We start from the raw sequence: 23,609 nt of genomic DNA, 5'->3' as shown, positions 1-23,609 counted from the left end.
ACTCATCAAACAGAGCTGATGGCCTCTGAGGGAAGATCTACATGGAGAGAGTCCAGAAAAATGAGAGGAAACAAGAGGAAAGAGAGAGCTTGAGGGGAATGGAGCAATAACCATAGTGAGAACTACTGCAAGGTCCAAAATTCCAGGAGCTCCTGAATAAGGAAACTTCATTGAGCCCCCTTGATGCAGAATGTGCAAACCAATACTTCTTCCACACTAATTTCAAAGTCTTTTCAGCACTTCAGAAGACTAAGAAGGGATTTGCTGATGAGCCTTTGGGTTCTTTGCCCATCTTGGGGCCACAGGAAAATGCCCAATTACAACAACCTCTGGAGCCTAACCTGATAAGGACCATAGTTCAGTGGTAGAACATCTGGCATGCATGCAAAAGATCCCAGGTTCAATCCAAGGTATCTCCACACAGGGCTTGTCTGAGACCCCGGAGAGCCACTGCCAGTCAGTGTAAGCAATGCTGAGCTAGATGGACCGGTGGTCTGACTTGGTTTAAGAACAGCAGCTTCCTACATTCCTATGATAAAGTTATGCATCAAACTGGCTATTGCTTCCCACAGGGTGGCCAAATATTATTTGTTTCACCTATGTGCCCTATACAAGTTTTATGAAAAGGTTCCTGAAAACCTGCACATCCAATTTCAGCACACATGAACTTCAAGACATTCTGAAATCTACCAGTAGCACCAGTAAACTTTTGCTCAAGTTCTGCTCCAAAGGGTGGCAGAACAGTGATAAGACCTATTATTTGCTGCATCCAACCTGACTAGGAGCAGGGTTAGAAATTCTCCAGGAGCCAGGCATGTTTTGCAACTGGCAGAGGTCCAACTGCAACCAGATCTCTGGATGCCAGGCTGGCCACTGCCATCCCCATTTGGCTGGCCTCTCCGGTTTTCTTAAGCAAGTAAGCAGAATAACTTCTTTATTGCATTTATATCCCACCTTTTTCTCCAAGTAATACATGGTTCATCAATCTCTTCAGTTAACCTATCTCACAGGGTCATTGTAGGGATTAAGAGGCTGTGACTGGCCCAAGGTCACCCAGTGAGCTTCATGACTCAGTGGGGATACAAACCCTGATTCCCAGGTCCTAGTCTGACAGTTTAACCACTCCACCATACTGGCCTCCTACTTCTTAGAGTACTTCTGCTATAGGGAAACTATATTCAGTGCTTTTTTCCTAAAAAAATGTTTAGGGGTACTCTCATTTTGACTCAAGAAAATCATCATTTTATAGTTCAAATCAGGAAAAATACAATAAATGGACAGAGTACAAAGATTCACAAAATGTTTAGCAGTATGCATACCCCTGTGTGTGTCCCCAGAAAAAAAGCACTGACTATATTAAGTCTGGCGTGGCCTGGCGTGGTCCATGGGGTCATGAAGAGTCGGACACGACTAAACGACTAAACAACAAAAATATTAAGTAGGTAGATATGGGGAAAGCTAAATGTCACTTAAAGAAGGATCTGAAATACTGAGGCATGAATATGTTTTATTCTGGATTGTTTTATTTGATGTTTTAATGTGGCGCTGTGGGTTAAACCGCAGAGCCTAGGATTTGCCGATCAGAAGGTCGGCAGTTCGAATCCCCACAACGGGGTGAGCTCCCATTGTTCGGTCCCAGCTCCTGCCCACCTAGCAGTTCAAAAGCACGTCAAGTGCAAATAGATAAATAGGTACCGCTCCAGCGGGAAGGTAAATGGCATTACCGTGTGCTGCTCTGGTTCGCCAGAAGCAGCTTAGTCATGCTGGCCACATGACCCTGAAGCTGTCTGTGGACAAAATGTCAGCTCCCTCGGCCTATAGAGCGAGATGAGCACGCAACCCCAGTCGTCCGCAATTGGACCTAACGGTCAGGGGTACCTTTACCTTTTAAACCACTTTTGAGATTTTTTTTCTTTAAAATAAAAAAAAGAAATTAATAATATTAATAGTAATAGTAATAAATCTCAAGGGGGGAGGGGAATGGCACCTAGAAATTCTATTGTGGCGACCGTAACCCAGGTCTAAGGTGCCATTTGGCATTTGGCTTATATATCTGAGTTTCTAACACTGGTTAGGAGCCAAAAAGCCCAGTAATGGGCAGTCTTCACAAAACAACTCAACAGCACAGATTTACCTTTTTAGGTGAGAAAACACCAAGGGTTCCTCCATCTTCTCGAATGGCGACTCCCATCTCAGCCAGCAAAGCCTCTCTATGAAGGAGGGAAAAGAGATATCACTGAAATATATTTATAATTCAAGCTTCAAAACACGGAGGGAATGAGAGGAGCTCATAATCACAAAATACAAGGTTAATAATCATGACATACAGTTGTGATGGGACATATTTATTTCTGTACTTTCTGCAGTGGCTGGCGGTGGCTTTCCAGGATTTCAGGCAGGAGATGCTCTCAGTCCTGTCTGGAGATGTCAGGGAGTAAACCTGGTACCTTCGGCATGCAAAGCATCTCCTCTGCCACTCATCTACAACCCTCCCTCTGGCAGATTCACTTACTGAAGGGCCGTAGTTTGATGATAGTGCATTCCAATTTGTGCAACAAGGAAATTTTTGACCCAAGGTCTCCTCCAACCCTAGGATAACCTAAACAGGCAAAGCTGCATTAAGATTTAGGGCAATGGTGGGGAACCTGTAGCATTCTGAATATTGCTGTAGCTCCCATCTGCTCCAGCAGAGTACAGTTCAGGGATGATGGGAGTGGCGGTCCAACAATGTCTGTAGGGCCAAAGGTTCACACACACACCCCTGGTTTAGAGCCATTTATTTTTACTATGGCAAAACCATCTGGAAAACCATCATTCTCTACATGTCTCTATGCTACACTCTCTCTAGCTCTCCAGACAGATTTCCTATTTCTAGCTGTGACATTTGAACCTTCTCTACTCTGCGGTTACCTGTCTTTTTAGTCTCCCTTTCTTTGCTTCCTCCCTGATGCTCTTTTATCTCCTCCAGTTGTTTCAGGCACTTTGACCATGTAACTCCTCACCCCATTTCCTACAATATGGTGGGTTTGGGTTAGACATACTTTTGAGGGCTTTTTTATTAGAATCTCACGCTTCAACAAAAGCCCAGCGCAAAATAGCAGCGTGAAGGGTGGAAGCAAACAACCAACTCTCAAGTAAGTATGGACCAGGGTGCCTCTGAACACCTGCTCAGCTCAAGAAATGGTTCCTTGGGCCAGAGCTGAGCTCAAAGTCATTTCACATCAAAATACACTCCTGATGCCTGTCACATAAACAGCTTCATTTGCTAAAGCAAATGAATTTAAGGCATAAAACAAACACAATGTTGAGGTTGCTATAGTTAAAAACAACCAGAAATCCTTGGCTAGTCTACTCCAAACCACCCAGAGATCCCCCAATAGATCCTAATCTACCATTCTTCTACCCCTGTCTCACACTATATGTCTCACACCACCCTCTCACATGATGTACGCCAAGTCTGTTAATATCTCTCAAATCCTTCAGCAACAAAGTCATTCCTGCAGAACTCTGGTCTTAACCTGGTCTGTTAGGTCCTTTTCTGTGACTATTCCTCTACTCCTTTTTAGTAAAAGTCTTCTCCCTTTCCAATGAGATTTAGCTGCAATCCTGCCCTCATATGGCTTAAGATCCTCCAAGCAAACATAGATTGTGGTTTTATGTATGTGCCAACCTCTCCATCCTAATCGCCTCTGTCTTCCGCAGTTTCTCCTCCCATGTCTCATTCAGCTCTGCAATGATCTTCTCAGATTCCTGCAAAAAAGTCCAACAGAGAATTAGAGGTATGTACAAGGAAGCTACATCTAAATACCCATTTTTCACTAGCCTACTTGATGAAACAAGTTTTTACATTTAGCTAAATCTAAAAATGAAACAGAAGGATAAAAATGAACAATAGGAAGATAGTGAGCAGCAAATACATTGATCAACTTGCAATCCAGAGTCTTGGGTCATGTGATGGGATGGTGAGCTGCTTGTGCATAAAGTCCTAGTCCCTCAGAGTTTGGCTAAGTCCACAAACCTCTGTCTGTGACGGAGCTCCTTAAGCATGGCTCCATCAGTCGCTCGTTGAATCAGACAGTGGGCGTTTACGGAACTTCTTCCAGCATAAAAGCTCCTTAACGGAAACGCGTCTTCTGGACTCTCGGCGTGACAGTTTCCGGCGAGGAGTGGGTGTCCCTACAGGAGGTCTTGAAACCTCCCCACTGTTTTCGCTTGAAGTGTCTCTGAGCCCTCCCTCCGACTCACTTTCCCTTGGAACTCCACTTCTCCCCCTGCTGGTCCCCTCCTCAGCTGAATGGTCTCTCTCACCCTCTGTGAGCCCTTTCACCTCCTGCGTCTCAGATGGCAGTTCCCTGACATCCACCTCCCCTCCAGGGCCCCCTTCACCCCCTTCCCTCCCCTCCTCTGCGGGAGGCGAGGGAGCAAAACCCCTGAATGAACCTCCCTCATCTTCCGAAGTTTCGAACACTTCCCTCCACCTCTTGCTGTTACCGGTTTCCAAGTACTCCTCCTCATCGGAGTCTGTTCCTCCTTCCAACTCCGATTCCCTGAATCCTTCCAGTTCCTCCTCCTCGTCGGTGGTGCCAAAGTACTCCCTCCGGAACCTCGCTATTGGCTGAGGTTTCCTGGGGAACCTTTGGTGGAACGTTTCGATCAAGATCTCGTCACGGACCTCCTCTGCCGTCACCCAGGTGTTTTCCGACTCCGGTTCCCCTTCCCACGCGACCAAATACTCCACCTGATTACCCTTCCACCTGGAGTCTATGATTTCCGCCACATGGTTGCTGCTTTCCCTTTCTTCTATGGCTGGCCCCCGTGTGGATACCCCTTCACCTTCCCCCCTATATGGTGACAGTAATGACCTGTGGAATACTGGGTGCAGTTTCATGTGGTTCGGTAACCGGAGTCTGAAAGCCACTGGGTTGACCTGTTGGATGACCTCAAATGGTCCCAATCTTTTGGGTCTCAATTTCTTGCAACCCCCCTTGAACGGCAACCCTTGGGTTGATAGCCAGACCTGACTCCCCACCCTAATGGTTTCACCTTCCCTTCTGCTCTTGTCTGCCTGCCTCTTATATTCTTCTTTGGCCCTTTCTAAGTTGAGTTGGAGTTGACGATGGATCGCTTCCATTTCTTCTACAAAATGTTCAGCAGCCGGGACACTCCATCTCTCCCCTCCTCCCCCTGGAAACGCCCTGGGGTGGTACCCATAATTAGCCAAAAAGGGGCTCATCCCGGTGGACACATTCTCTGCATTATTGTAAGCAAATTCCGCTAGCGCCAACTTTTCGACCCAATCGTTCTCTCTGTCATTGACATAACACCTCAGGTATTGTTGGAGGATACCGTTTGCCCTCTCCGCCTGCCCATTGGTCTCAGGGTGCCTGGCAGTCGAAAAGTTGACCTCTACGTGCAACAAGCTCATAAGTTTCCTCCAGAATCTGGACGTGAACTGTTTCCCTCTGTCGGAGACCACCCTCAAGGGGGCGCCATGCAGCCTAAAAATGTGTTCTACAAACAATTTCGCTGTCTCTTCCGCCGTGACTGCATGTGAGCAAGCTACAAAGTGACCCATCTTAGTTAACAGGTCTACGACGACTAGTATGGCGGTTTTCCCCTGGGATTTAGGCAGATCCGTCATAAAATCTATCGATACCGCCTCCCACGGTCGTTCTGGTGTGGGTAACGGTTCTAATAACCCCGCTGGTGCCCGCCTTTCTCCTTTGGCTCTCTGGCATTGGTCACACCTTCTCACATACTCCCGTACATCCTCCCTCACCTTGGGCCACCAAAACTCCCTGGTCACCAACCACATGGTCTTGTGTTGCCCAAAATGCCCCGCTGTGGGATTGTCGTGCAGCTGTTTGAGTACTCTCCCTCTCAATTCCCCTTCGGGTATATATAGAGCCCCTTTGTAATACAATGCCCCGTTTCTTTCTTCAAAACCTCCGGGGTCTTCTCCCTCTCTCCTTAAACCTCTGAGCTTATCCTGGGCGTATTCATCATTTACCGTTCCCTCTACCAGTTCCCTTTGCCCCACCCAGGCCGCCCCACACACCCAGTGGTCCTCTGGGATAATATGTCTCTCTTCAGGCGCTCCCTCCCCCTCCAAATATTCAGGTTTGCGAGAGAGAGCGTCCGCTCTGATGTTTTCTGGACCTGGCACATAGCAGATTTCAAAATGGAATTTGGAGAACTCCTGGGCCCATCTCACTTGTCGTTGGTTGAGCACTCGTGCCGTTCTCCAATACTCCAAATTCTTGTGGTCCGTACACACTTGCACCTTATGCTGTGCGCCAATTAGTAAGTGTCTCCATCTCCGGAACGCTTCGTGAATGGCGAGTAGTTCTCGGTCATATACGGTGTAGTTCCTCTCGGATTTGTTCAGCTTACGCGAAAAGAAGGCACAAGGTCTCCATTCCGACTTATTGCTCCCTGGCTGAAGCAGCACCGCCCCCACCGCCCAGTCTGAGGCATCAGTTTCCACTCTCATGGGTTTTTGTAAATCCACATGCAGGAGCTGTTCTTCCGAAGCGAATGCCCTTTTCAATTCCTCAAATGCTTGCTCCGCCTCCGCCGTCCAAACGAATTTCTTCTTGCTGCTTAGACAGTCCGTGATGGGAGCCGTTAAGTGGGCAAAGTTCTTGATGAATTTACGGTAAAAGTTCCCAAACCCTAAGAACCTTTGCACATCCTTTTTCGTTTTCGGTGTCTTCCATTCCAGCACCGCCTGGACCTTGCCTGGATCCATGGCTAATCCCTTGTCTGATAAGCGGTACCCCAGGAATTCCACCTCCTTGGTGTGAAACTGACACTTCTCCAATTTCACCCACAGCTGGTTTGCTTGCAGCTGGCTCAGCACTTCCCTGACATCCTTTACATGCTGCTCCTCATTCTCTGAATATATCAGCACGTCATCGAGGAAGGCCACGCAATTCTTGTAGAGCAAAGGTCCCAGGACATGGTTCATGAGCGATTGAAAACAGGCGGAGCCTGATTGTAATCCGAATGGCATAACGAGATATTCAAAAGCCCCCAAAGGGGTGAACATGGTGGTTTTCCATTCATCCCCTTTCTTTATTCGTATCAGGTTGTATGCCCCTCTCAGGTCCAATTTCGTGAATATCTTTCCCTTCCTCACCCTGGTCAAAATGTCATCAATCCTGGGCATGGGGAAAGTCACTGGTTCTGACACGGCATTTAGCCGCCTGTAATCCACTACAAGCCGGGGTTTATCCGTGTTTTTTTTGTCCACAAAAAACACTGGGCTCCCCCCCACCGCTCTGGACTCTCTGATGAAGCCCCTCTTCAGGTTTTTATCAATAAACTCCCTTAACTCCTGCATTTCCCTGTCTGACATGGCGTACAGCTTGCCCACGGGGAGCTGGGCCCCAGGGACCAGGTTAATTTGGCAGTCAAAGTCTCTATGCGGTGGTAGTTTATCTGCTTCCCTTTCGCTGAAGACCTTGCTCAGATCAGCGTATTGTTTGGGCACCTTCCCTTTGTCTGCCACTTCCGTCCCTGCTAGAAAGGCTTTTGCCCCTTCTGGCACCTTTCCCTCTCTGCAGTGTTCCAGGCAATGTGCTGACCCAAAGGAGACCACTCTCTGATGCCAGCCCACTAGCGGGTCATGCAACGCTAGCCAGCTCATTCCCAAAATGACGGGAGCCCCTCCCAGGGTGGCCACATTGAACGCTATCCTTTCGGTGTGCCTGGCCACCCTCATAACCATTGGGACGGTCTGTAGACTAACTTCTCCTCCCAACAGCTCCCTCCCATCGATCGTGGTCACCTGCAGGGGGTTGCTTAAAGGGAGTGTCTGTATCTGGTGTTCAGCTGCAAACTCCTTACTCATAAAATTACAGGAGCTGCCTGAGTCCAACAGCGCCTTTGTCTTTAGTGGGTATCCGTTTGCCAGCTCTAGCAACACCTCTATTACTAGGGCTGGTCTTGGAGGTTCCGGAGTGGGCACTTTTACTGCTCCTTGGCCTGGCTGCAGTGCCCCGACGGTGGCAGCCAGGCGTTGGCTTTTACTGGCTCCTGGACTCCCTCCTCCTTCCCCCCAACAGCTCCCGCCATCCCTTGCCATTCCTTTCTTTGCGGGCAGACTCTGGCAAAGTGACCTGGCTGCTGGCAGAGATAACATTTCTTGGCGCTCTTTCCCTCCTTCTTCCTCCCTTCACTGGGATTTGAAACTGCGCGCGCGCGCGCTGTTCCAACTTCCATCGGCTCTCCTGGCGGGAAACTTGGCTCTGGAATCTCTGGAATGCGGAAATCCCTCCAACGCTCTCCTTTCCCCTCCCACTTCTCCAAGGCTCTTGCCTCCTGGCGCGCTCCAATGGTCAGCGCTGATTTGGTCAGCTGGTCCATAGACTCCGCCCTGGGCGCCCGGGAAAGTTCGTCTTTCACCGCCGAAGAAAGCCCTTCTTCAAAGAGCATTTGAATGGGTTCCGCCGATAGGTCCCATCCCAATTTATGTATCAACATGGTAAACTCAGTCCAGTACTCACGAACCGATCGGCTCCCCTGTTTGCAAGCCATCAATTGTCTGCGCACCAGTCCCTGTTCAATCTCGCTGGAAAACATCAAATCCATGGCGCGAAAAAACTTCCTTGTGTCCTTCAGCATTTCACTATTCCCTGCCATCAGGGGTCTAACCCAGTCTCTCGCCCCTCCTTCGAGATGGCCAATCACAAACGCCACTCGCGATGCCTCGTCGGGAAAGTCGTTAAACTGCAGCTCGAGAGCATACTGCATCTCTGTCCTAAAGGCTTGATAGTTCCTGGGGTCCCCCCCAAACTTCTGCACCAATCCTGGCATCTTTCTTGCTAGTGGGGCGCCTTTTGTCTTACCTGCATCCTGTGCCCTCCTTTCCTCTAGCCTCGCCGTTTGCAGCGCTAGCTGGAGCTCCAACACCCTGTACCTTTCTTCCAGGCTTGGACCCTCTCCAGCTCCTCCTGCTCCCCCGGCTCCGGCTGGGTTGCTCATGATGCCTCTTTGCACAAGCTGCTTTCAGGGACTGTCCGATTGCTGTGATGGGATGGTGAGCTGCTTGTGCGTAAAATCCTAGTCCCTCAGAGTTTGGCTAAGTCCACAAACCTCTGTCTCTGACGGAGCTCCTTAAGCATGGCTCCATCAGTCTCAGATGGCAGTTCCCTGACAGGTCAAATCCTCCATCTAATGAAGGATGAATTGGGCCTTGGAGCACCTTTATAAGATATGTTTTGTATGCCACCTAGAGAATTTTACAGATGGGTGGCCATATAAATTTAATAGGAAATACTGCTTATGAGGCTGGCAAATTTTAAGAGCACCTGACCATGCTACCAAATCTGCTTGTGTTAGAAGTCCTGAGAGGTCTGATGCAACAGAACTTGCTAATAAGGTGCCAAATTTGCAGGAATATCATCTGATACAACAGAACTTTTCAAGTGGGTGCTACGTTTGCAGGAATCTCAGCTTGGAATGGATCGCTTCCTGGTTCTTCCCCAGGCAGAGGCACACACTTGTGCATGTACATAAGTACAAATATGCTTTCACAAAGGAACCTGGTTTGCATGTCATGATAAGGCAAACCATGGCCTAGTATGAACATGCAAAATCCAGGAGAGCCAACCATGGTCACTCCCCCGCACCCTGGTCATTTTACTGCTGTGTCATGCTGAGCTACACCACTATTTAGCTTAATGCTGTTGACGCTTGACTCCTCTCTCCAGCAGCCAAATGCTGCCAATATCTTCAAGAACCCATAAGGTAGGGATGAGAAATATCAGGCTTGAGGGCCAAATGTGCCCACCCCCAGCCTCACTACCCAGCCTTCAGGACTCTGCCCAAGCCATGTCCTGGTCTGTGCCCAATTAACTGATAATGCCTCTGACCTGCTTGGATGGAGAGATGTGTGTGGAATGTGCATATAGAAACCTCTCTGCCTTTTTTGCACAGTGGAAATGGAGCCTGTTGTACAGATGTAAGGGTCATATCCTTTGCTCCTCCCACTTTTTCCTCCAGACTTGCCCACCACTGGCATATGGTCCCCAGGAAGTAATACAGAAGGAAATGTGTCGTTCTGGCTGGATGACAAGTTCTCCACCATAAGGCATGGTGGAATATAAACCACTGAAGAGCCTTCAAGGAACACCATGCAGGTCCAACACCAACATTACTCCAGAATTCTGATTTCCGCCCCCCTTCAACAGCAAGTCTGGCAACTTGTGCACAAATGGTCGTTTGTTCCCACAGCAACTAGTGGGAGGGGAGGGAATGTTTCTCCCACTCTCATTCCCCTTTGGAAAAGACAAATATCAGGGCTGTTTTTCAACTGTGGAAGCTTACTCTAAGAGCCAAGAAAACAGAGGAAGAAATAAAAAAGATTGGTGGGGGGGTTATGTGAAAAGGGAGAGGTTGGAATCCCTTGTAACAGGAAACACACTCTTATTTATCAATGCCCCAGTGGGGCTAGAGATGATCTGCTCATTTCCACATCTCTATTTGCTTGTCATTTTGAAGCTCATGATGCCCTCAGTCATTAACTTGTCAGAAGATGCTGCCTTGCCAAGCTGCTTCCATCCTCCCGTTCCCCTTCAAAATGCCGGAGATGTTGCCTTGAATGCTGATGAAGGGGGAAGACTCACAGGCAGGCCAGCCCAGACATTAAGTTGGGGGGGGAGGGGTAATATGTTTGAAGACGCCACTTTATGACAGAGCGCCAGGCAAATGCAGAGACAGCACTGTTATCTCCATGTCAACGGCATTTTTGAAAAAAGTGCAATGTGCGTGCTGGTCCATCCAAATTGCCCTGGCAGCTTTTCAAATACGGGAAGAGGAAAAGAAGGAAAAAAGGAGGAGGGGTAGGCAGTATTTAAATTCACAACATTAACCCGCCTGCTGCTTCACATGCCCAACCGTGGGGGAGGAGAAGGAGGCTTTGGTAAAAGCCGAAAGATTGCTGCTGTGCCCTTTTGATGCTGTTCCATAGACAAAAGCCTCCATTGTCCATGTATGGGGGGTGGGGGCAGGCATTCTGTGAGCACTTCACATTTGTAATCTCCAGGGTCCAGGTCTTGGTGCTCCGTTTTCCAATGTGACACTTCCAGGAAAGACTGAATTATTATTGCTGAAATAAACTCTTCATTTTCCTCAGCTCAACTGAACATGGAAATATATTTGTAAGTCTGCCACTCAACCAGTGACTTTACATGCCGGTATCCTTATTTTATAGGAAGGCAAGCAAGAACATCCCAATAAAAGGCCAGGGATTTCAATCTTCATCCCACACAGGCACACTAGCCCTGTTTGCAAAAATAAAAAATGCTTAAGGAGGCATATGCCACCTTCACCTGCATTGCAGGCATTAGGCTAGATGGCCTTTTGGGTTTCCAAATGTTCATTGCCCTAAAAATTTAATCTCAACCAAAGGATGCACATATTGGGGAAGGCCCTTAGCTCAGATGTAGAGCATCTGCCTTGCACACAGAAGGTCCCAGGTTCAATCCCCAATGGCATCTCCAGGTCAGGCTGGGTAAAGACCCTTGTCTGAAACCCTCGAAAGCCTCTGTCAGTCAGTGTAGACAATACTAAGTGGGATGAACCAATGGTCTGATTCAGTACAAGGCAGCTTCCTATGTTCCACAGGACATTCACAATCCCTACTGCAGTTCTGACGTCGGTGCTCGTGGCTAACTTGGTCCAGGCATTTAAAAACTGTCCCATATATCATGCTGGTTGAAATGGTTTTGAGTTCTGGCATTTTGGTCACACTCTTTCTCACTGGGTGCCATATTGCTAGCCTGACAAAGAAGCAGCACTGAGGCCTTCTTGAAACAGGGTCTCTGCATGGTCCCAGAGTACAATCGGAAGGTATAGGAAGCCACAAATTTGAGCGGATCTGGATCTGCCCTGTCCCTGGATGGGACAACCTCTTTGGAACCTGACATCCATCCTCTCAAAAGCCACGATGGAAGGAAAGCAGGATACAACAATGCAACATACTCGTAGTCCTCATTGCACAGCCCACGCTTAGCAAGTTGGCTCCATTCAGAATTTATGGTTTTGATAAGAGACACTTTAGATTATCAAGGAATTTCCATACAAATTTGCTTTAGGAATGAATGGATTTTAAGCATCCATAAGAAACTAAGTGTTAAGAGATCCATCTAGCCCAGCATCCCATTACCAAGCACAGTAGAGCTAACCAGATGCCTTCAGGAAATCCACAAGGAGTCACTATCTCTCTCCAGTGTTTGTAATCGGTATTCAGTGACACACTGCCATCAGATCTACAAGTCACACAGAATAACCATGGATAGCTTTATTTTCCCATGCATTAGTCTGATCAACATTGAAAGATACCAAGCCAGTGGGGATCATGACATCTTGTGGCCACTATTGCCATTAATTTGTTAAGTATCGTGCCATGGACTTTCCTTTGTCCGCCCCCGATCTCCTGCCAATTGAACAATTTCATTGGAAGACCCCGAGTTTTACTATGGTGTGGTGGGGAGAAAAAAATCTCTTTATCCACTACTCTTGGCCCATACTTCTACTTGAAGTCCACGACTTGGCTCCTCAGTTTTAGTTGTATGATTTTGACATAGCCAGGACTGCACCGATTTCAAATCTTCCCAACCATCAGATGGCTGTTGAGTTAGCATTTACCAAAAGGAATGAGTTCACCTTGCAAGTATCACTAATGTATTTTTTTTGCTCTCTTTGGAAATACGCAAACTACACCCAGGAATGCTTTTGGAGACAAAGTGGGATCCCAACAACATCCTGCAAGCAGCAGCAAGTATTTAGTCAATGATAAAAAGCAATCATTTAAAACACTCTTGCCGAACCCACAGCTGTGTGTACGCTTAAAAGGGGGGTTTCTATTAGGGCAGTGTGGAGTTTTCAATTTTATACAATTGTTGTTCTGCCCCCTTCCTAGGAGCTCAAGGCAGCAGAGATGGTTGTATCTCCCATTCGCTCCACCTCACAACAATCTTGCTGCAAGGTAGGTTAGGCTCAAAGACGAGAGCGGCTCACCAGAAAAGGTGACTAGGGCTTCCTCAACTCTAGTCCAGCACTCTAACCAAATGAAAGTTTTAGCAAAGAACTTACTCAATTAATATATAAGCAACTATGCTAATAAGTAAGTCTGAATATCCTAGCATACATCACACAATTCATTCTGCATTTGAAAAGGGAGGAGTGAGTGGATCTTCCTGCTAATGAATGTTCTGCTTAGCTCCTGTCCTCGCTACTGAGATTTCACTAGCACTGACCAAATATCTCTCAAGTTTTAAGGAGCAAGGAATTGAGGTCCCCTCTCCCCACAATGAAAGCTCATTCTTCTTCCAGGCCTGTGCTCTGGTTTTGTGTTGGAAGGCTACAGGATACACCCAACCTCATGTCATTAACTGTGCACAGAACCAAACAGGCACCACCCCAAATGTATAGATCAAGCACATGGCAAATACTGAAGTAAGGAGGATGGCCACAGTGGAACTTCCCCATCACTCAGAAACCAGGGTGTCCTTTGCCATGGATTACTGAGACTGATACTTCTGGGGTCCTGATGCTTACCTACATGTAAGGAATATGAGGAGGGAGGACATGTCCATACCTTCAAACGTTCAATGGCTTCCTCTCCTCCAGGCGTAGACATGATCCGTTCTTGGATACTGGAGACTGACGTTAAGCCCACCTGACTGCTGAGAGAGCAGGAAGATGGGGATGCAGTGAGGGAGCCCATGGATGCTGTGGAAAAATGGCCAGGACGTTGATTCTCTGATGCTAGCAAGTATCTGTGTTTATTGTTCTGAAAATCTTTCAGATCTGAGAGAGAGAAGGAAGGGAGGAAGGCAACAGACAGGAGGGGAGGCAGAAATACAGGGATGGAGAGAGGAGAGGCCAAGGAGAGAAGAGCAGAAAAAAGGAAGGTAGGGAGGAAAAACAGGAAGGAGACACCCGTATAAGAAAGGTAGCACACAAGCAGCAACAGAGACAGGTTTAATAGGACTAGATGGCAGTTCTGAAACAGATGTCCTTCCAAGAAGCTTTGCCTGTTTGTTACACTCATTTGGCATGGCCCTGAATCAGGTGCCTCCTCACTTGATGGGTGGTTGGAATCCATGAGGGGTAGGATCTTTTTCAAGGGTGGCACCCCAGTTTGGGACTGTTCTTATGAGGAGTGCACCTGCTCTTTAAGAGCTAATCGTCCCTCACCACTAGCAATGCCAGCCTAACAAGATGGACCAATGGATCTGATTCAATGTAAGGTGCCTTCCTGTGTCCCTATGGACTAGATGGGCCAATGGCAGCTTCATTTGCTAGTTCCTCCACTAATGACCAGACCAGGCTGTGACATAGGGACTTGCATGCATCTTTGGATAGGATGGGTTTCAGGAAGGAAGAACTCATGTTTGGGCACTTCCTCCTTTTTCAGCCTATGCTTAACAGGTCAAATATGTACAGAGTACAAGAAAGTTGTGTTTTTTAAATAAGATGTGGGGTGAGTTTTAATTTGGTTTGAAAACTGCCATCTATAAATATGGAAAAGAGCAGGGAGGGTGCAAAGAGAGGAAAGATTCGGGAACAAGAGAGCCGCCAGGATTCGGCAAGCGGGCAGGGCAAAGATGGAGCTGACCAGACCTCCTGTGGAATAACTCATGCGTTCACAGCAGGGCAGGAGGGGGGACGACAGGGGGAGACAGGAGTTGCATTTGCTGCGACTGTTGCACAGTTTGCACAGAGCACCAGAGCACCCTTGCGCCATGCATGGTTCTCCCTCCATGATGCTGCACTGCTGGTGCTCAAGACAGAGTTAAAAGCCGGCAAGCTGGAAGCAGCATCAATTAAATAAAAAAAATTAAAAGACAGAGCAAGAGAAAAAATGCCCTAAAGCAAGAGCCACTCTGGAAAAATTTACACTGCCAAGTATCAGAGTTCAAGGAAATTCCAGACAGATCTCTCTCATCCACCATGTTATTTTCTTCATTTAGGAATGGCAGGAGTAACGGGCAAGGCTGCAACTCAGACGAGAGTATCTGATACATATGTGTGTTTGTGAGTGTATGTGCTTGTATGTGTACGTATGTGTACACATACAAACACAACACCCTAGTCTTCTGATTGTCAATTGTTTAAAATGACATCAATAATAATAATAATTTATTTGTATCCCACACATCTAACTGGGTTGCCCCAGCCACACTAGGTGGTTTCCAGCACATATAAAAATAAAACATTAAACCTTAAAAAGCGTTGCTATACAGGGCTGCCATCAAATGTTTCCTAAATGCTATATAATTACTCATCTCCTTAACATCTGATGGGAGGGCATTCCACTGGGAGGGCGCCACTACCGAGAAGGCCCTCTGTCTGGTTCCCTGTAGCTTCACTTCTCGCAGTGTGGAAACCACCATAAGACCCTCAGTGCTGGATTTCAGACTATTTTTATATTGCTATAACCTGTCCTGGGACCTCTGTTGAAGGGTGGGTAAATAAAACCCTCTAATAGTAGTCAATTTGGGGGGGGGGCAGTTTGTCTGTCCGTCTAGCGGTTCTCTATGTGTCTGGGCACATCTTAAGATATCATAACCAAATTTTGCATGATGATTTTGCATGATGATGAGATCATGGTTGTGTCTACTTTTGGACACAATTGAATGCCCTTTTGAATGAAGATATTAGGCAGATACCAGACAGTACTGCATTGTGCTGTTGTTTGTTTCTTAGAATTCCATAATAGTGTCGGGTGCAAGGCTGCTAGTAATTGATTAATTAGTATTATAACCACAGCTTTTTTCAGCCAGAACTTGCGGGACCTTAGTTCCAGCACATCTCAGGTGGGCTCCATTGCCATTGTAAAAGAACAAGGGAGGCGTTCATGAGTTCCAGCACCTCTTTTTCTAGGAAAATAGCACTGATTATATCCAATGTTAGTTCTACTCAGAACAGACCCCTGAAGTTCATGGACACAACTAACTTAGGTTTGCTAAATTCAGTGGGTCAACTCTGAGTATAACATAGTTGGGCTTATATTGTAAATCACCCTGTAATCTTCGAATGAAGGGTGGTATAAAAATGTAATAAGTAAATAATAATAATAATAATACAACCCTAAATAAAGAAATACTATTTGGGCTAAGCCACCAGTGCTCCCCATTCCCTAAGGGAATTTTTAAAACCCATCACACTGGTGGAATCAACTCAAGTCACCTCAATTGCATCTTGTAAAGACAGAGGCCTTTTGCATGGTAGTTTGAATCCAACTCAGGACTAAAGGTAAAGGTAAAGGTACCCCTGCCCGTACGGGCCAGTCTTGACAGACTCTAGGGTTGTGCGCCCATCTCACTTAAGAGGCCAGGGGCCAGCGCTGTCCGAAGACACTTCCGGGTCACGTGGCCAGCGTGACAAAGCTGCATCTGGCGAGCCAGCGCAGCACACGGAACGCCGTTTACCTTCCCGCCAGTAAGCGGTCCCTATTTATCTACTTGCACCTGGGGGTGCTTTCGAACTGCTAGGTTGGCAGGCACTGGGACCGAGCAACGGGAGCGCACCCCGCCGCGGGGATTCGAACCGCCGACCTTTCGATCGGCAAGCCCTAGGCGCTGAGGCTTTTGCCCACAGTGCCACCCGCGTCCCTGTCAACTCAGGACTAGGCCTACTTAAATCAACAGATATGCCTAACTTCAGTCATCTGAATACGTTTGGCACTGGATATAGCCCTCTATCTAAGATTAAGATGGCATCTTAATGTTTGCCCTTGCGTTTCCAGGAAAATCCAATTCAAATTCCCACGTATATTTGAAAGTTATAAAACAAGGAACGGTTTTCTTTCCCTAAGAGATATAAGACAGTAAGGAAAGAAGTGCTGCCTTAATGAATCATATTCGTTATATATCCAGTTACCTCATTATCGTTGGGTATGGTTCTATTTTTAAATGTGAGAAATATCTTTTCATGGGGATTGGGATGGGAGAGGAGTGGAGGGGAAAGAGGAACACTGGGGGGGGGTCCTGAATGAAAATAAACTGAAAAGTGCCAATTCCAGCCCTTTGCAGCTGGCAGTGCACTTACAGTTTAAAATGGAATTTAAAAAATTCAATATCTGTTCATGTTTTCTTTTTTCAAAAACCAAAACAAAATGCCACCATCTTTCTTCATTTGTTGCCATAAATTGCATACTTTTATCAGAGTTATGGTCTCAAATCCTGTTAATTCAAACCCACTCTAGTGCCACACTGTTATCACGCCTTAAAATACAAGCTTTGAGTTTGCACTCTGCCCAAAAGCAGCCTGAAAAATTGAAGTGGTTGGCAAGGGGCTGGGTTCCACAGAAAGAGATTGGGTTCCATGCTGCTAATGTTGGTTTTTAAAAGGTTCTGCCTGGGATTTCCCTGCGAGGAACAGCATGTAAAGCTTGCTTGAAAGCTGGCCCAGCAAAAGCCAAAAAAGGTTAGAAAGGTTACTAATTCCACAGTACACACATTTGCCTCCACTTCCAGAGAAATCGTCCAATGCATCAACTGGAGGAAGGAAGTTTAGAAGGGAAGATACAAGAAGCGTAAAATATCTAGGATTAATAGTTGACACAGGAAAGGGAAGAAAAGCCCAGGCACTGGATACAAAGAAAATATCAGATTCTCAAATAGAACACAAGCAATTTACCTAGTTTTGTCACAATCAGGGAAGGGGGGGGGATCTCAAAAAATCTAATGCTGTTTGTTTCACAGCCTTTTCTTCTTTCATCCATTTTTTTCAAGGCAAAGGCATGCAATGCATACAGATTGTGACCTCGTTAAGCGTGATTAAGTCAGAATGTATCTTGGCAGACAAATAAGCACCCACAACCCAAAAGGCCAAAGCTCAACATCAATTCTTAAAGTCAGAGTTACTTCAAATGCATTCACAAATACACTGATCTCTTATTTTAAAAGTTTCCTTCCTCCCCCCTCAACCCCTCGGGAGAAATAAGTAGACATTTTTTACAAATGGCCTGCCACCCACATTGTAAAAACAGTCATCCTTAGCCAAACAGAGACCAAATTCTTACATTCCTGGTGCTTTGTGTGGTTGCCAAATCCCATTGCTGAATGTCATGGCAACCTCTGAGCAGTGAAAAGAAACGACAAGATCATGTTAAGCAGGAGCGATTCATGTTCTGGGATGGAACCACTCTCTCAACACTAATGAGAGTGTGGTCCCATCCCAGACCATGAATTGCTCCCCACCACATGGGCCAGTACAGCCCCTTCCTCAGTAGATTCACTGAAATTAACAGACATGACTAAGGTCAACTAATTTCAATGGGACTACTGCCTGTGGGACTTGGTTGGATGTGTGCTTATATTGATCTGCTTGATTTAATTTTTTTTGTTTTCATTTTTTTGTCATTTGCACACCACCCGATGTATTCATATGATGTTGTGGTATACAAATTGAACAAATAAGTAAACAAACAAATAAAGGATTATTTTCATTGTGGCCAGGACGTGGGGAATGCCAACCTCACTATGTTGTGAGGTGGATAAAAAGCTCTTGGAAAATTGTTCCTTGGGGGTGGGAGGTATTTTAATATTTTCACCATGTAACAACGGAAAAGGCATTCCCAGAAACACAATCCTCTGCAGCTCTTTTGCCTTTCCAAGCAAGAGACAAGAGTTGCTTTGCTTGCATACACCGTCTACTGGATAAGTTGCTGCTAGCTGTTGTGGCTGTGTGCTTCCAGGAGGCCATGTGCCTCTGAATTCCAGCTGCTGGGAATCACAAGTGAGGAGAGCACTGTTGCCCTCAGGTTGTGTTTGTAAGCCTTCCAGAGGCTAGGCCATCGTAAGAACAGAATATGAACCTTTGACCTGATCCAGCAGAGCTCTTCTTATGTTCCTACTTTGTTGGAGTTTTTTTTTTAACATTACTGTGCTCTGTGGGTAGGCAGTGAGGAATCAGATATCCAATAAAGGGGTTTGAAAACCAGGTTGCTTGTTCTGTGCCAAAATTATCCATACGTAGCCGTAGGAGCTTAGCTGCTCCAACCTCTCAGCCAAAACTTAGGGCAAAGAAAATGGAATCTGAATTGGTTTGCTTTGGCAGGGGCCCTGAAATGGAAGGCAGTCGGAGTGGAAACTGACAGCCTGAAGATACTGTTGGGACGGAGAGCTGGAATGCAAGTGAGGGGGTCGATGGAAGAAATGACTGCAGCTGGCCCAGCTTTAGCTCACTTCCTGCAGTGGGACCCATTTGCTGGGAGCCCCGCATTCACCGTTTAACGGGTAGGAAAATATGTATAAACTTTCCAGAAAGATGGAAGACTATACAGAACACTACTCAGCAAAACTGTTGGCCTCACTGTTAGCCTGGAAAGGCTCCACACAGAATTCGAGTTTGAAGCAAATGCTGCTGATGAAGTTGAGATTGTGGGATTGCCGAATCCATGAACTTGGTTCCATTCTTCCCCTGCTGTGCTCCTCAGTCTTTCAGATCCACCAAAGTGGCTGGATTTCCCAGCCTGCCACCCCCAGCTCCGAAGCTGAGTAAGAGGGTTATCTCCCACAGCAAGGCCTGGAGCTTGAATCTGTATAATCCACTTACTGTCAATAATGTCTCCGAGCCCTTGAGCACGGAGGAGATCCTTGAGCCGTGTCACTTCCTCCTTCAACTCCCGCACCAGCTTGGCGTTGGGATCCTCATTGATAACAGCATTGCATTTGATCTGCTTTGCCCGATCAGCGTATCTGGAGAGACAAGTGTAGGGTCAGTTCATTTTAAAACACACACACCACCACAACTCTGCCACATATCTATAGGTCAAATCTGAGCAATGTGCAAGAGCCTTAGCTGATACCACTTTCTATGACACAGTTATTCCCCTCTGGGGAAGGGCAGCAGCTCAGTGGTCTCAGGTTCAATCCCTGGCATCTCTGGGTAGGGCTGGGAATGTCCCATACCTGATATCCTAAAGACCTGCCATCAGTCAGTGTAGACAATCCTAAACTAGATGAACCAATGGTCTGAATTGGTATAAGGCAACTTCCTATTCATGGCTCAGTTCCTCTCACTGCATGTAATTTTTAAGGAGTTTAAACAGAGTCCTCATATGATTCTGCTGCACTTCCTTACACTACCACAACTAACAAAGGTGAGTAGAATAAGAGACCAGAATCAACCTCCATTTCACATTTGCATGCTACAAAGAAGGGAACTAAATGGGAAAGCAGCAGACCTGCCCTCATTTTGACACCACGATCAATACCTTAAAGTGCTTAGTGTTTCATCGTAGTTTATGTCTGCTGGGCTCAGAGCAGCCACCATGGCCGTTCTTGAGTTGCCACCTATGAAGCAAAAAAGGGTATCCAATTAAACAGGAGTCAAAGTTGACTGCTAACAGCACTAATGACAGACTGAGTCACAAATCCAGGTTCCACAGCCAAGGCATTGGAAGGTCAACAAGAGATTAAACTGGCTCTTTTAAAGATCCTAAATGCTTTTATTTCCTCAATATACAAACCATATATATAAGTGGGGAAATTATATTTTAGGGTTGTATCCAACCTAGTTCTACTAACAGCAGACCCACTGAAGTTCATGGACCTAAATTAGTCATATCCATTAATTTCAGTGTGTCTACTCTGAGTAGGACTAGTATTGGATATAATCCTAAATCTAACCTTCAGGTATCTTTTCCCCCTCAGAACATTAAAGACCAGAAACCTGTTTTTTAACCTCCAAATACTATATATAAATATATATCAAAGGTGATGGACATACAACAGGAAGTCTTGTATCATTGCAAAGAGAAATAAATTTATAAGGGCATAAGCTTTCGTGGAATAGTGTCCACTTCATTAGATGCAGCCACAGTGTACAATATTGAACCTTGGAAATACCACAGAGGTGGAGATACTATGGCTTTCCACATGAAGCAGGACTCCAACTCTCATCCGTCCCAGCCAGCATGGCCAATGATGAGGAATGATGGGGGTTGTATTGCAGTAACGCCTGGGAAGGGCACAGGACCCCCATGCCTAGACTGAAGGCTCTTGGGAACTAGAAGCATCATCCAGAAAAGAGGCTCCCTGCTATATCTCTCTGTGGCCCTCCAGATGTTTGTTGGACTCCAATTCCCATCAACCCCAGCCAGCCCAGCCAACTGTCAAAGGTAATGCTGGGAGTTGTAGTCTAGCAACATCTGGTGGGCCAAAGGTTCCCCACCCCAAAATACCAAGTGTAAAACAATGAAAGGTAATTACTAATTAGCAGGGAACTAATAAAAGGTGGGAAAAGATTCTGCTATGTCAACATACCCAGGTTTTCCCGAAGCAGCCACGTCAGCACAGAATCCCTGTATGGAATAAAATCAGTCTTCTTTTTCTTTTTACTCTGCAAGAGAACATTAGCATTTAAAAGCCAGTTGCCACACACAAAAAAAGGAAGTCTGCACAAAGTTGTGTGCACACGTTTTCCTGAACCTTTCAAGAAGCAACATCTGAAGGCATGTTTTGCCAAGATAATCTCACAATGAAACAAAAGCTTCAGGAAGCAAGTGCATACTAGAATTAAAGCTACAATGTTTTAGTCAATTGGTGATACTAAACAGATCTTAAAAACTATCATTAAACAATTAGGCAGAAGAGTTTTACAGGGAGGGTTAAATGCTTCTAAGAAGGCAACTGCTGAAATTAATGTGTGTGTTTTTAATATATTCCTAACAGTCATGAAGGTGGGCAGCTAAAATGCTACATACCATCTTACCCAAGTTATAAGACATCTAAAAATGGATGGGGGGGGGGGGGACAAAGCAAGGAGAGGATTCAGAGCTGGGATCTCATGAACTACTTTCATCCTGCCTGAGTGCTTTAGCACACCCAGTGGGATTTTTTATTTCTCATTCTTCAAGCAGCATTCCTCCTTGCTGTGTAGCAAAGAGATTTCAAAAGAGCCCTCTATTTCAAAAAGTGGCTTGTCTTGTAGTACGTTGGGCTCCTGTCATGGAAGCATAAGCCTAGAAAGTTGCACATGTGCATGAACAAGCCCTGCCAGTCTTTGGATTGCGACTAGAACATTTCAAGTTGAAACAGATGTGGTCAACTGGCAGCCAATATGCCCCATCAAGCCCCACAACAAAAATTCTCACTACAAAACATTTTCCCATTGTTTTGCCAATGGAAAATGCTTCTGCAAGGTGCATCCAATGCTGGGCAGACCCACTGAAATGAATTGACATGGCAAACTTGAGTCCATACATTTCAATGGGTTTGCTCTGAGTAAAACGTACTTTGCTGCAACCCAGAGATTCCACACATACTTGTATTATTATTTTCTGGCTTTGCCTGAAATCACATACGCTGTAAGAGTGAAGCACCTGTTAGCAACCACCATTACTACAGAACCTGACTGATCAACAAATGCCACCCCCCCGGCCACTTTCTGAAGATAATATCTTCTGCTCTACCAAGAGAACAGAAAGTTGTCTACCCACTGAGTTAAATCGACTGTGCAGATGAAATAATTGCAGACAGGATAGAAAACTAAGAAGCTAAATATAGCAACATGTGAAACAACATTGTAAGTTGTATAGTTTATCCTCGAATGAAGGGTGATATATAAATTAAATAAATAATAAATAGGTAAATAAAATAAAAGTCCATGAAATTCAGGGAGAAAAGTTAGGCTGGAATCCTTCGAATTGACACACTGGGCTTCTACATGCAATGTTTTTGCTTTCTAGAAAAGGGGGGGGGGCAGGGGCTCAACTACACTCCCAAGTGGTACAACCTAGATATAAGTTGACCACCTCAGTAAAAACCAAAGCTATGAAGTTAATCCAAAGAGACTCTGGATATTTCCACAACACTCTGCAAGCTTGAAGCCAGACTTATTTGGAGTACGGCACTAAGATTAGATCAACGGTATTCTGTTTTATTTAGAAATTAATTTTCAGCAAGCCAAGAAGCATCATCAGCTGAATTATATTTGAGTAAATCATCAGCTGAATTATATTTGTGCTTACATACTGCTGGGCTTTTACCTAAGAAAGGATAACAGCCACCAATGAAGTGGGTACAGACAGATGGAAGAGCATTTAAAATTACTGAAGGGGATGGGATGGGGAGAGATTACTGAGGACAGAGAGAGGTCAGAAAGCCTTAGCTAGCAAAATTAGACTAGAGAGGTCCAATTCTATGTTGCCTCCCACCCACACAGACTAATCTTGTACCTGGTTGAAGATTAGAAGGATTTAGGAAGTGTTCACAGGAAAACACAGACAGACACTGTCAGGAAGGAAACAGCTATGATGCAGTCTGTGTAGATTTTGGCACAGGGCAGCAGTGAGAGGTGCTCCTGAACGTGGGTTCAAGTCCTACTTTTGGCACAGGACTGAAACAGATGCTACGCAGGAAACACCTTCCCACATGCACTTTTTAAAAGCAGCTGTGCTCTTGTGAATTAAGAATCCTATCCTTGGTCTACAAGGGAATGATCTAGGAGAACCCAATGCTGAAGCAAAGCATTTGTAGACCTGGTCACCCTTGGATGGGAGACCACAGAAAGCACCATCTGACTTTTAGGCAAAGCAGTAGAGGTGGGAAAGGAAAGAGCGGGCCTAATCAGAAGTCAGTTTCAAT

At 46.0% G+C, this 23,609-nt stretch overlaps 1 protein-coding gene across 14 annotated transcripts in view; it reads right to left on the bottom strand.

Annotated features, from left to right (window-relative positions):
* Positions 1–23,609, bottom strand: part of KIF1B (kinesin family member 1B) — a 140,360-nt gene that overhangs the window by 52,995 nt on the left and 63,756 nt on the right. For 6 of the 14 annotated variants that reach the window (XM_053400916.1, XM_053400910.1, XM_053400911.1 and 3 more), the window contains 6 exons: positions 21,288–21,363; positions 20,237–20,315; positions 19,576–19,718; positions 13,607–13,740; positions 3,671–3,750; positions 2,135–2,210 (listed from right to left, as the gene is read on the bottom strand). In XM_053400916.1, the coding sequence (XP_053256891.1) occupies positions 2,135–2,210; positions 3,671–3,750; positions 13,607–13,740; positions 19,576–19,718; positions 20,237–20,315; positions 21,288–21,363 (588 nt within the window). Of the gene's footprint in view, positions 1–2,134; positions 2,211–3,670; positions 3,751–13,606; positions 13,819–17,474; positions 17,514–19,575; positions 19,719–20,236; positions 20,316–21,287; positions 21,364–23,609 lie in introns of all 14 variants that reach the window. The other 8 variants (XM_053400902.1, XM_053400904.1, XM_053400913.1 and 5 more) reach the window with 3 other exon arrangements.

Source organism: Podarcis raffonei, chromosome 8, assembly GCF_027172205.1.
Source record: "Podarcis raffonei isolate rPodRaf1 chromosome 8, rPodRaf1.pri, whole genome shotgun sequence".
Lineage (NCBI taxonomy): Eukaryota > Metazoa > Chordata > Lepidosauria > Squamata > Lacertidae > Podarcis > Podarcis raffonei.
Note: the sequence above shows the minus strand (reverse complement) of the source record. Positions and strands in the feature narration are given on the sequence as shown.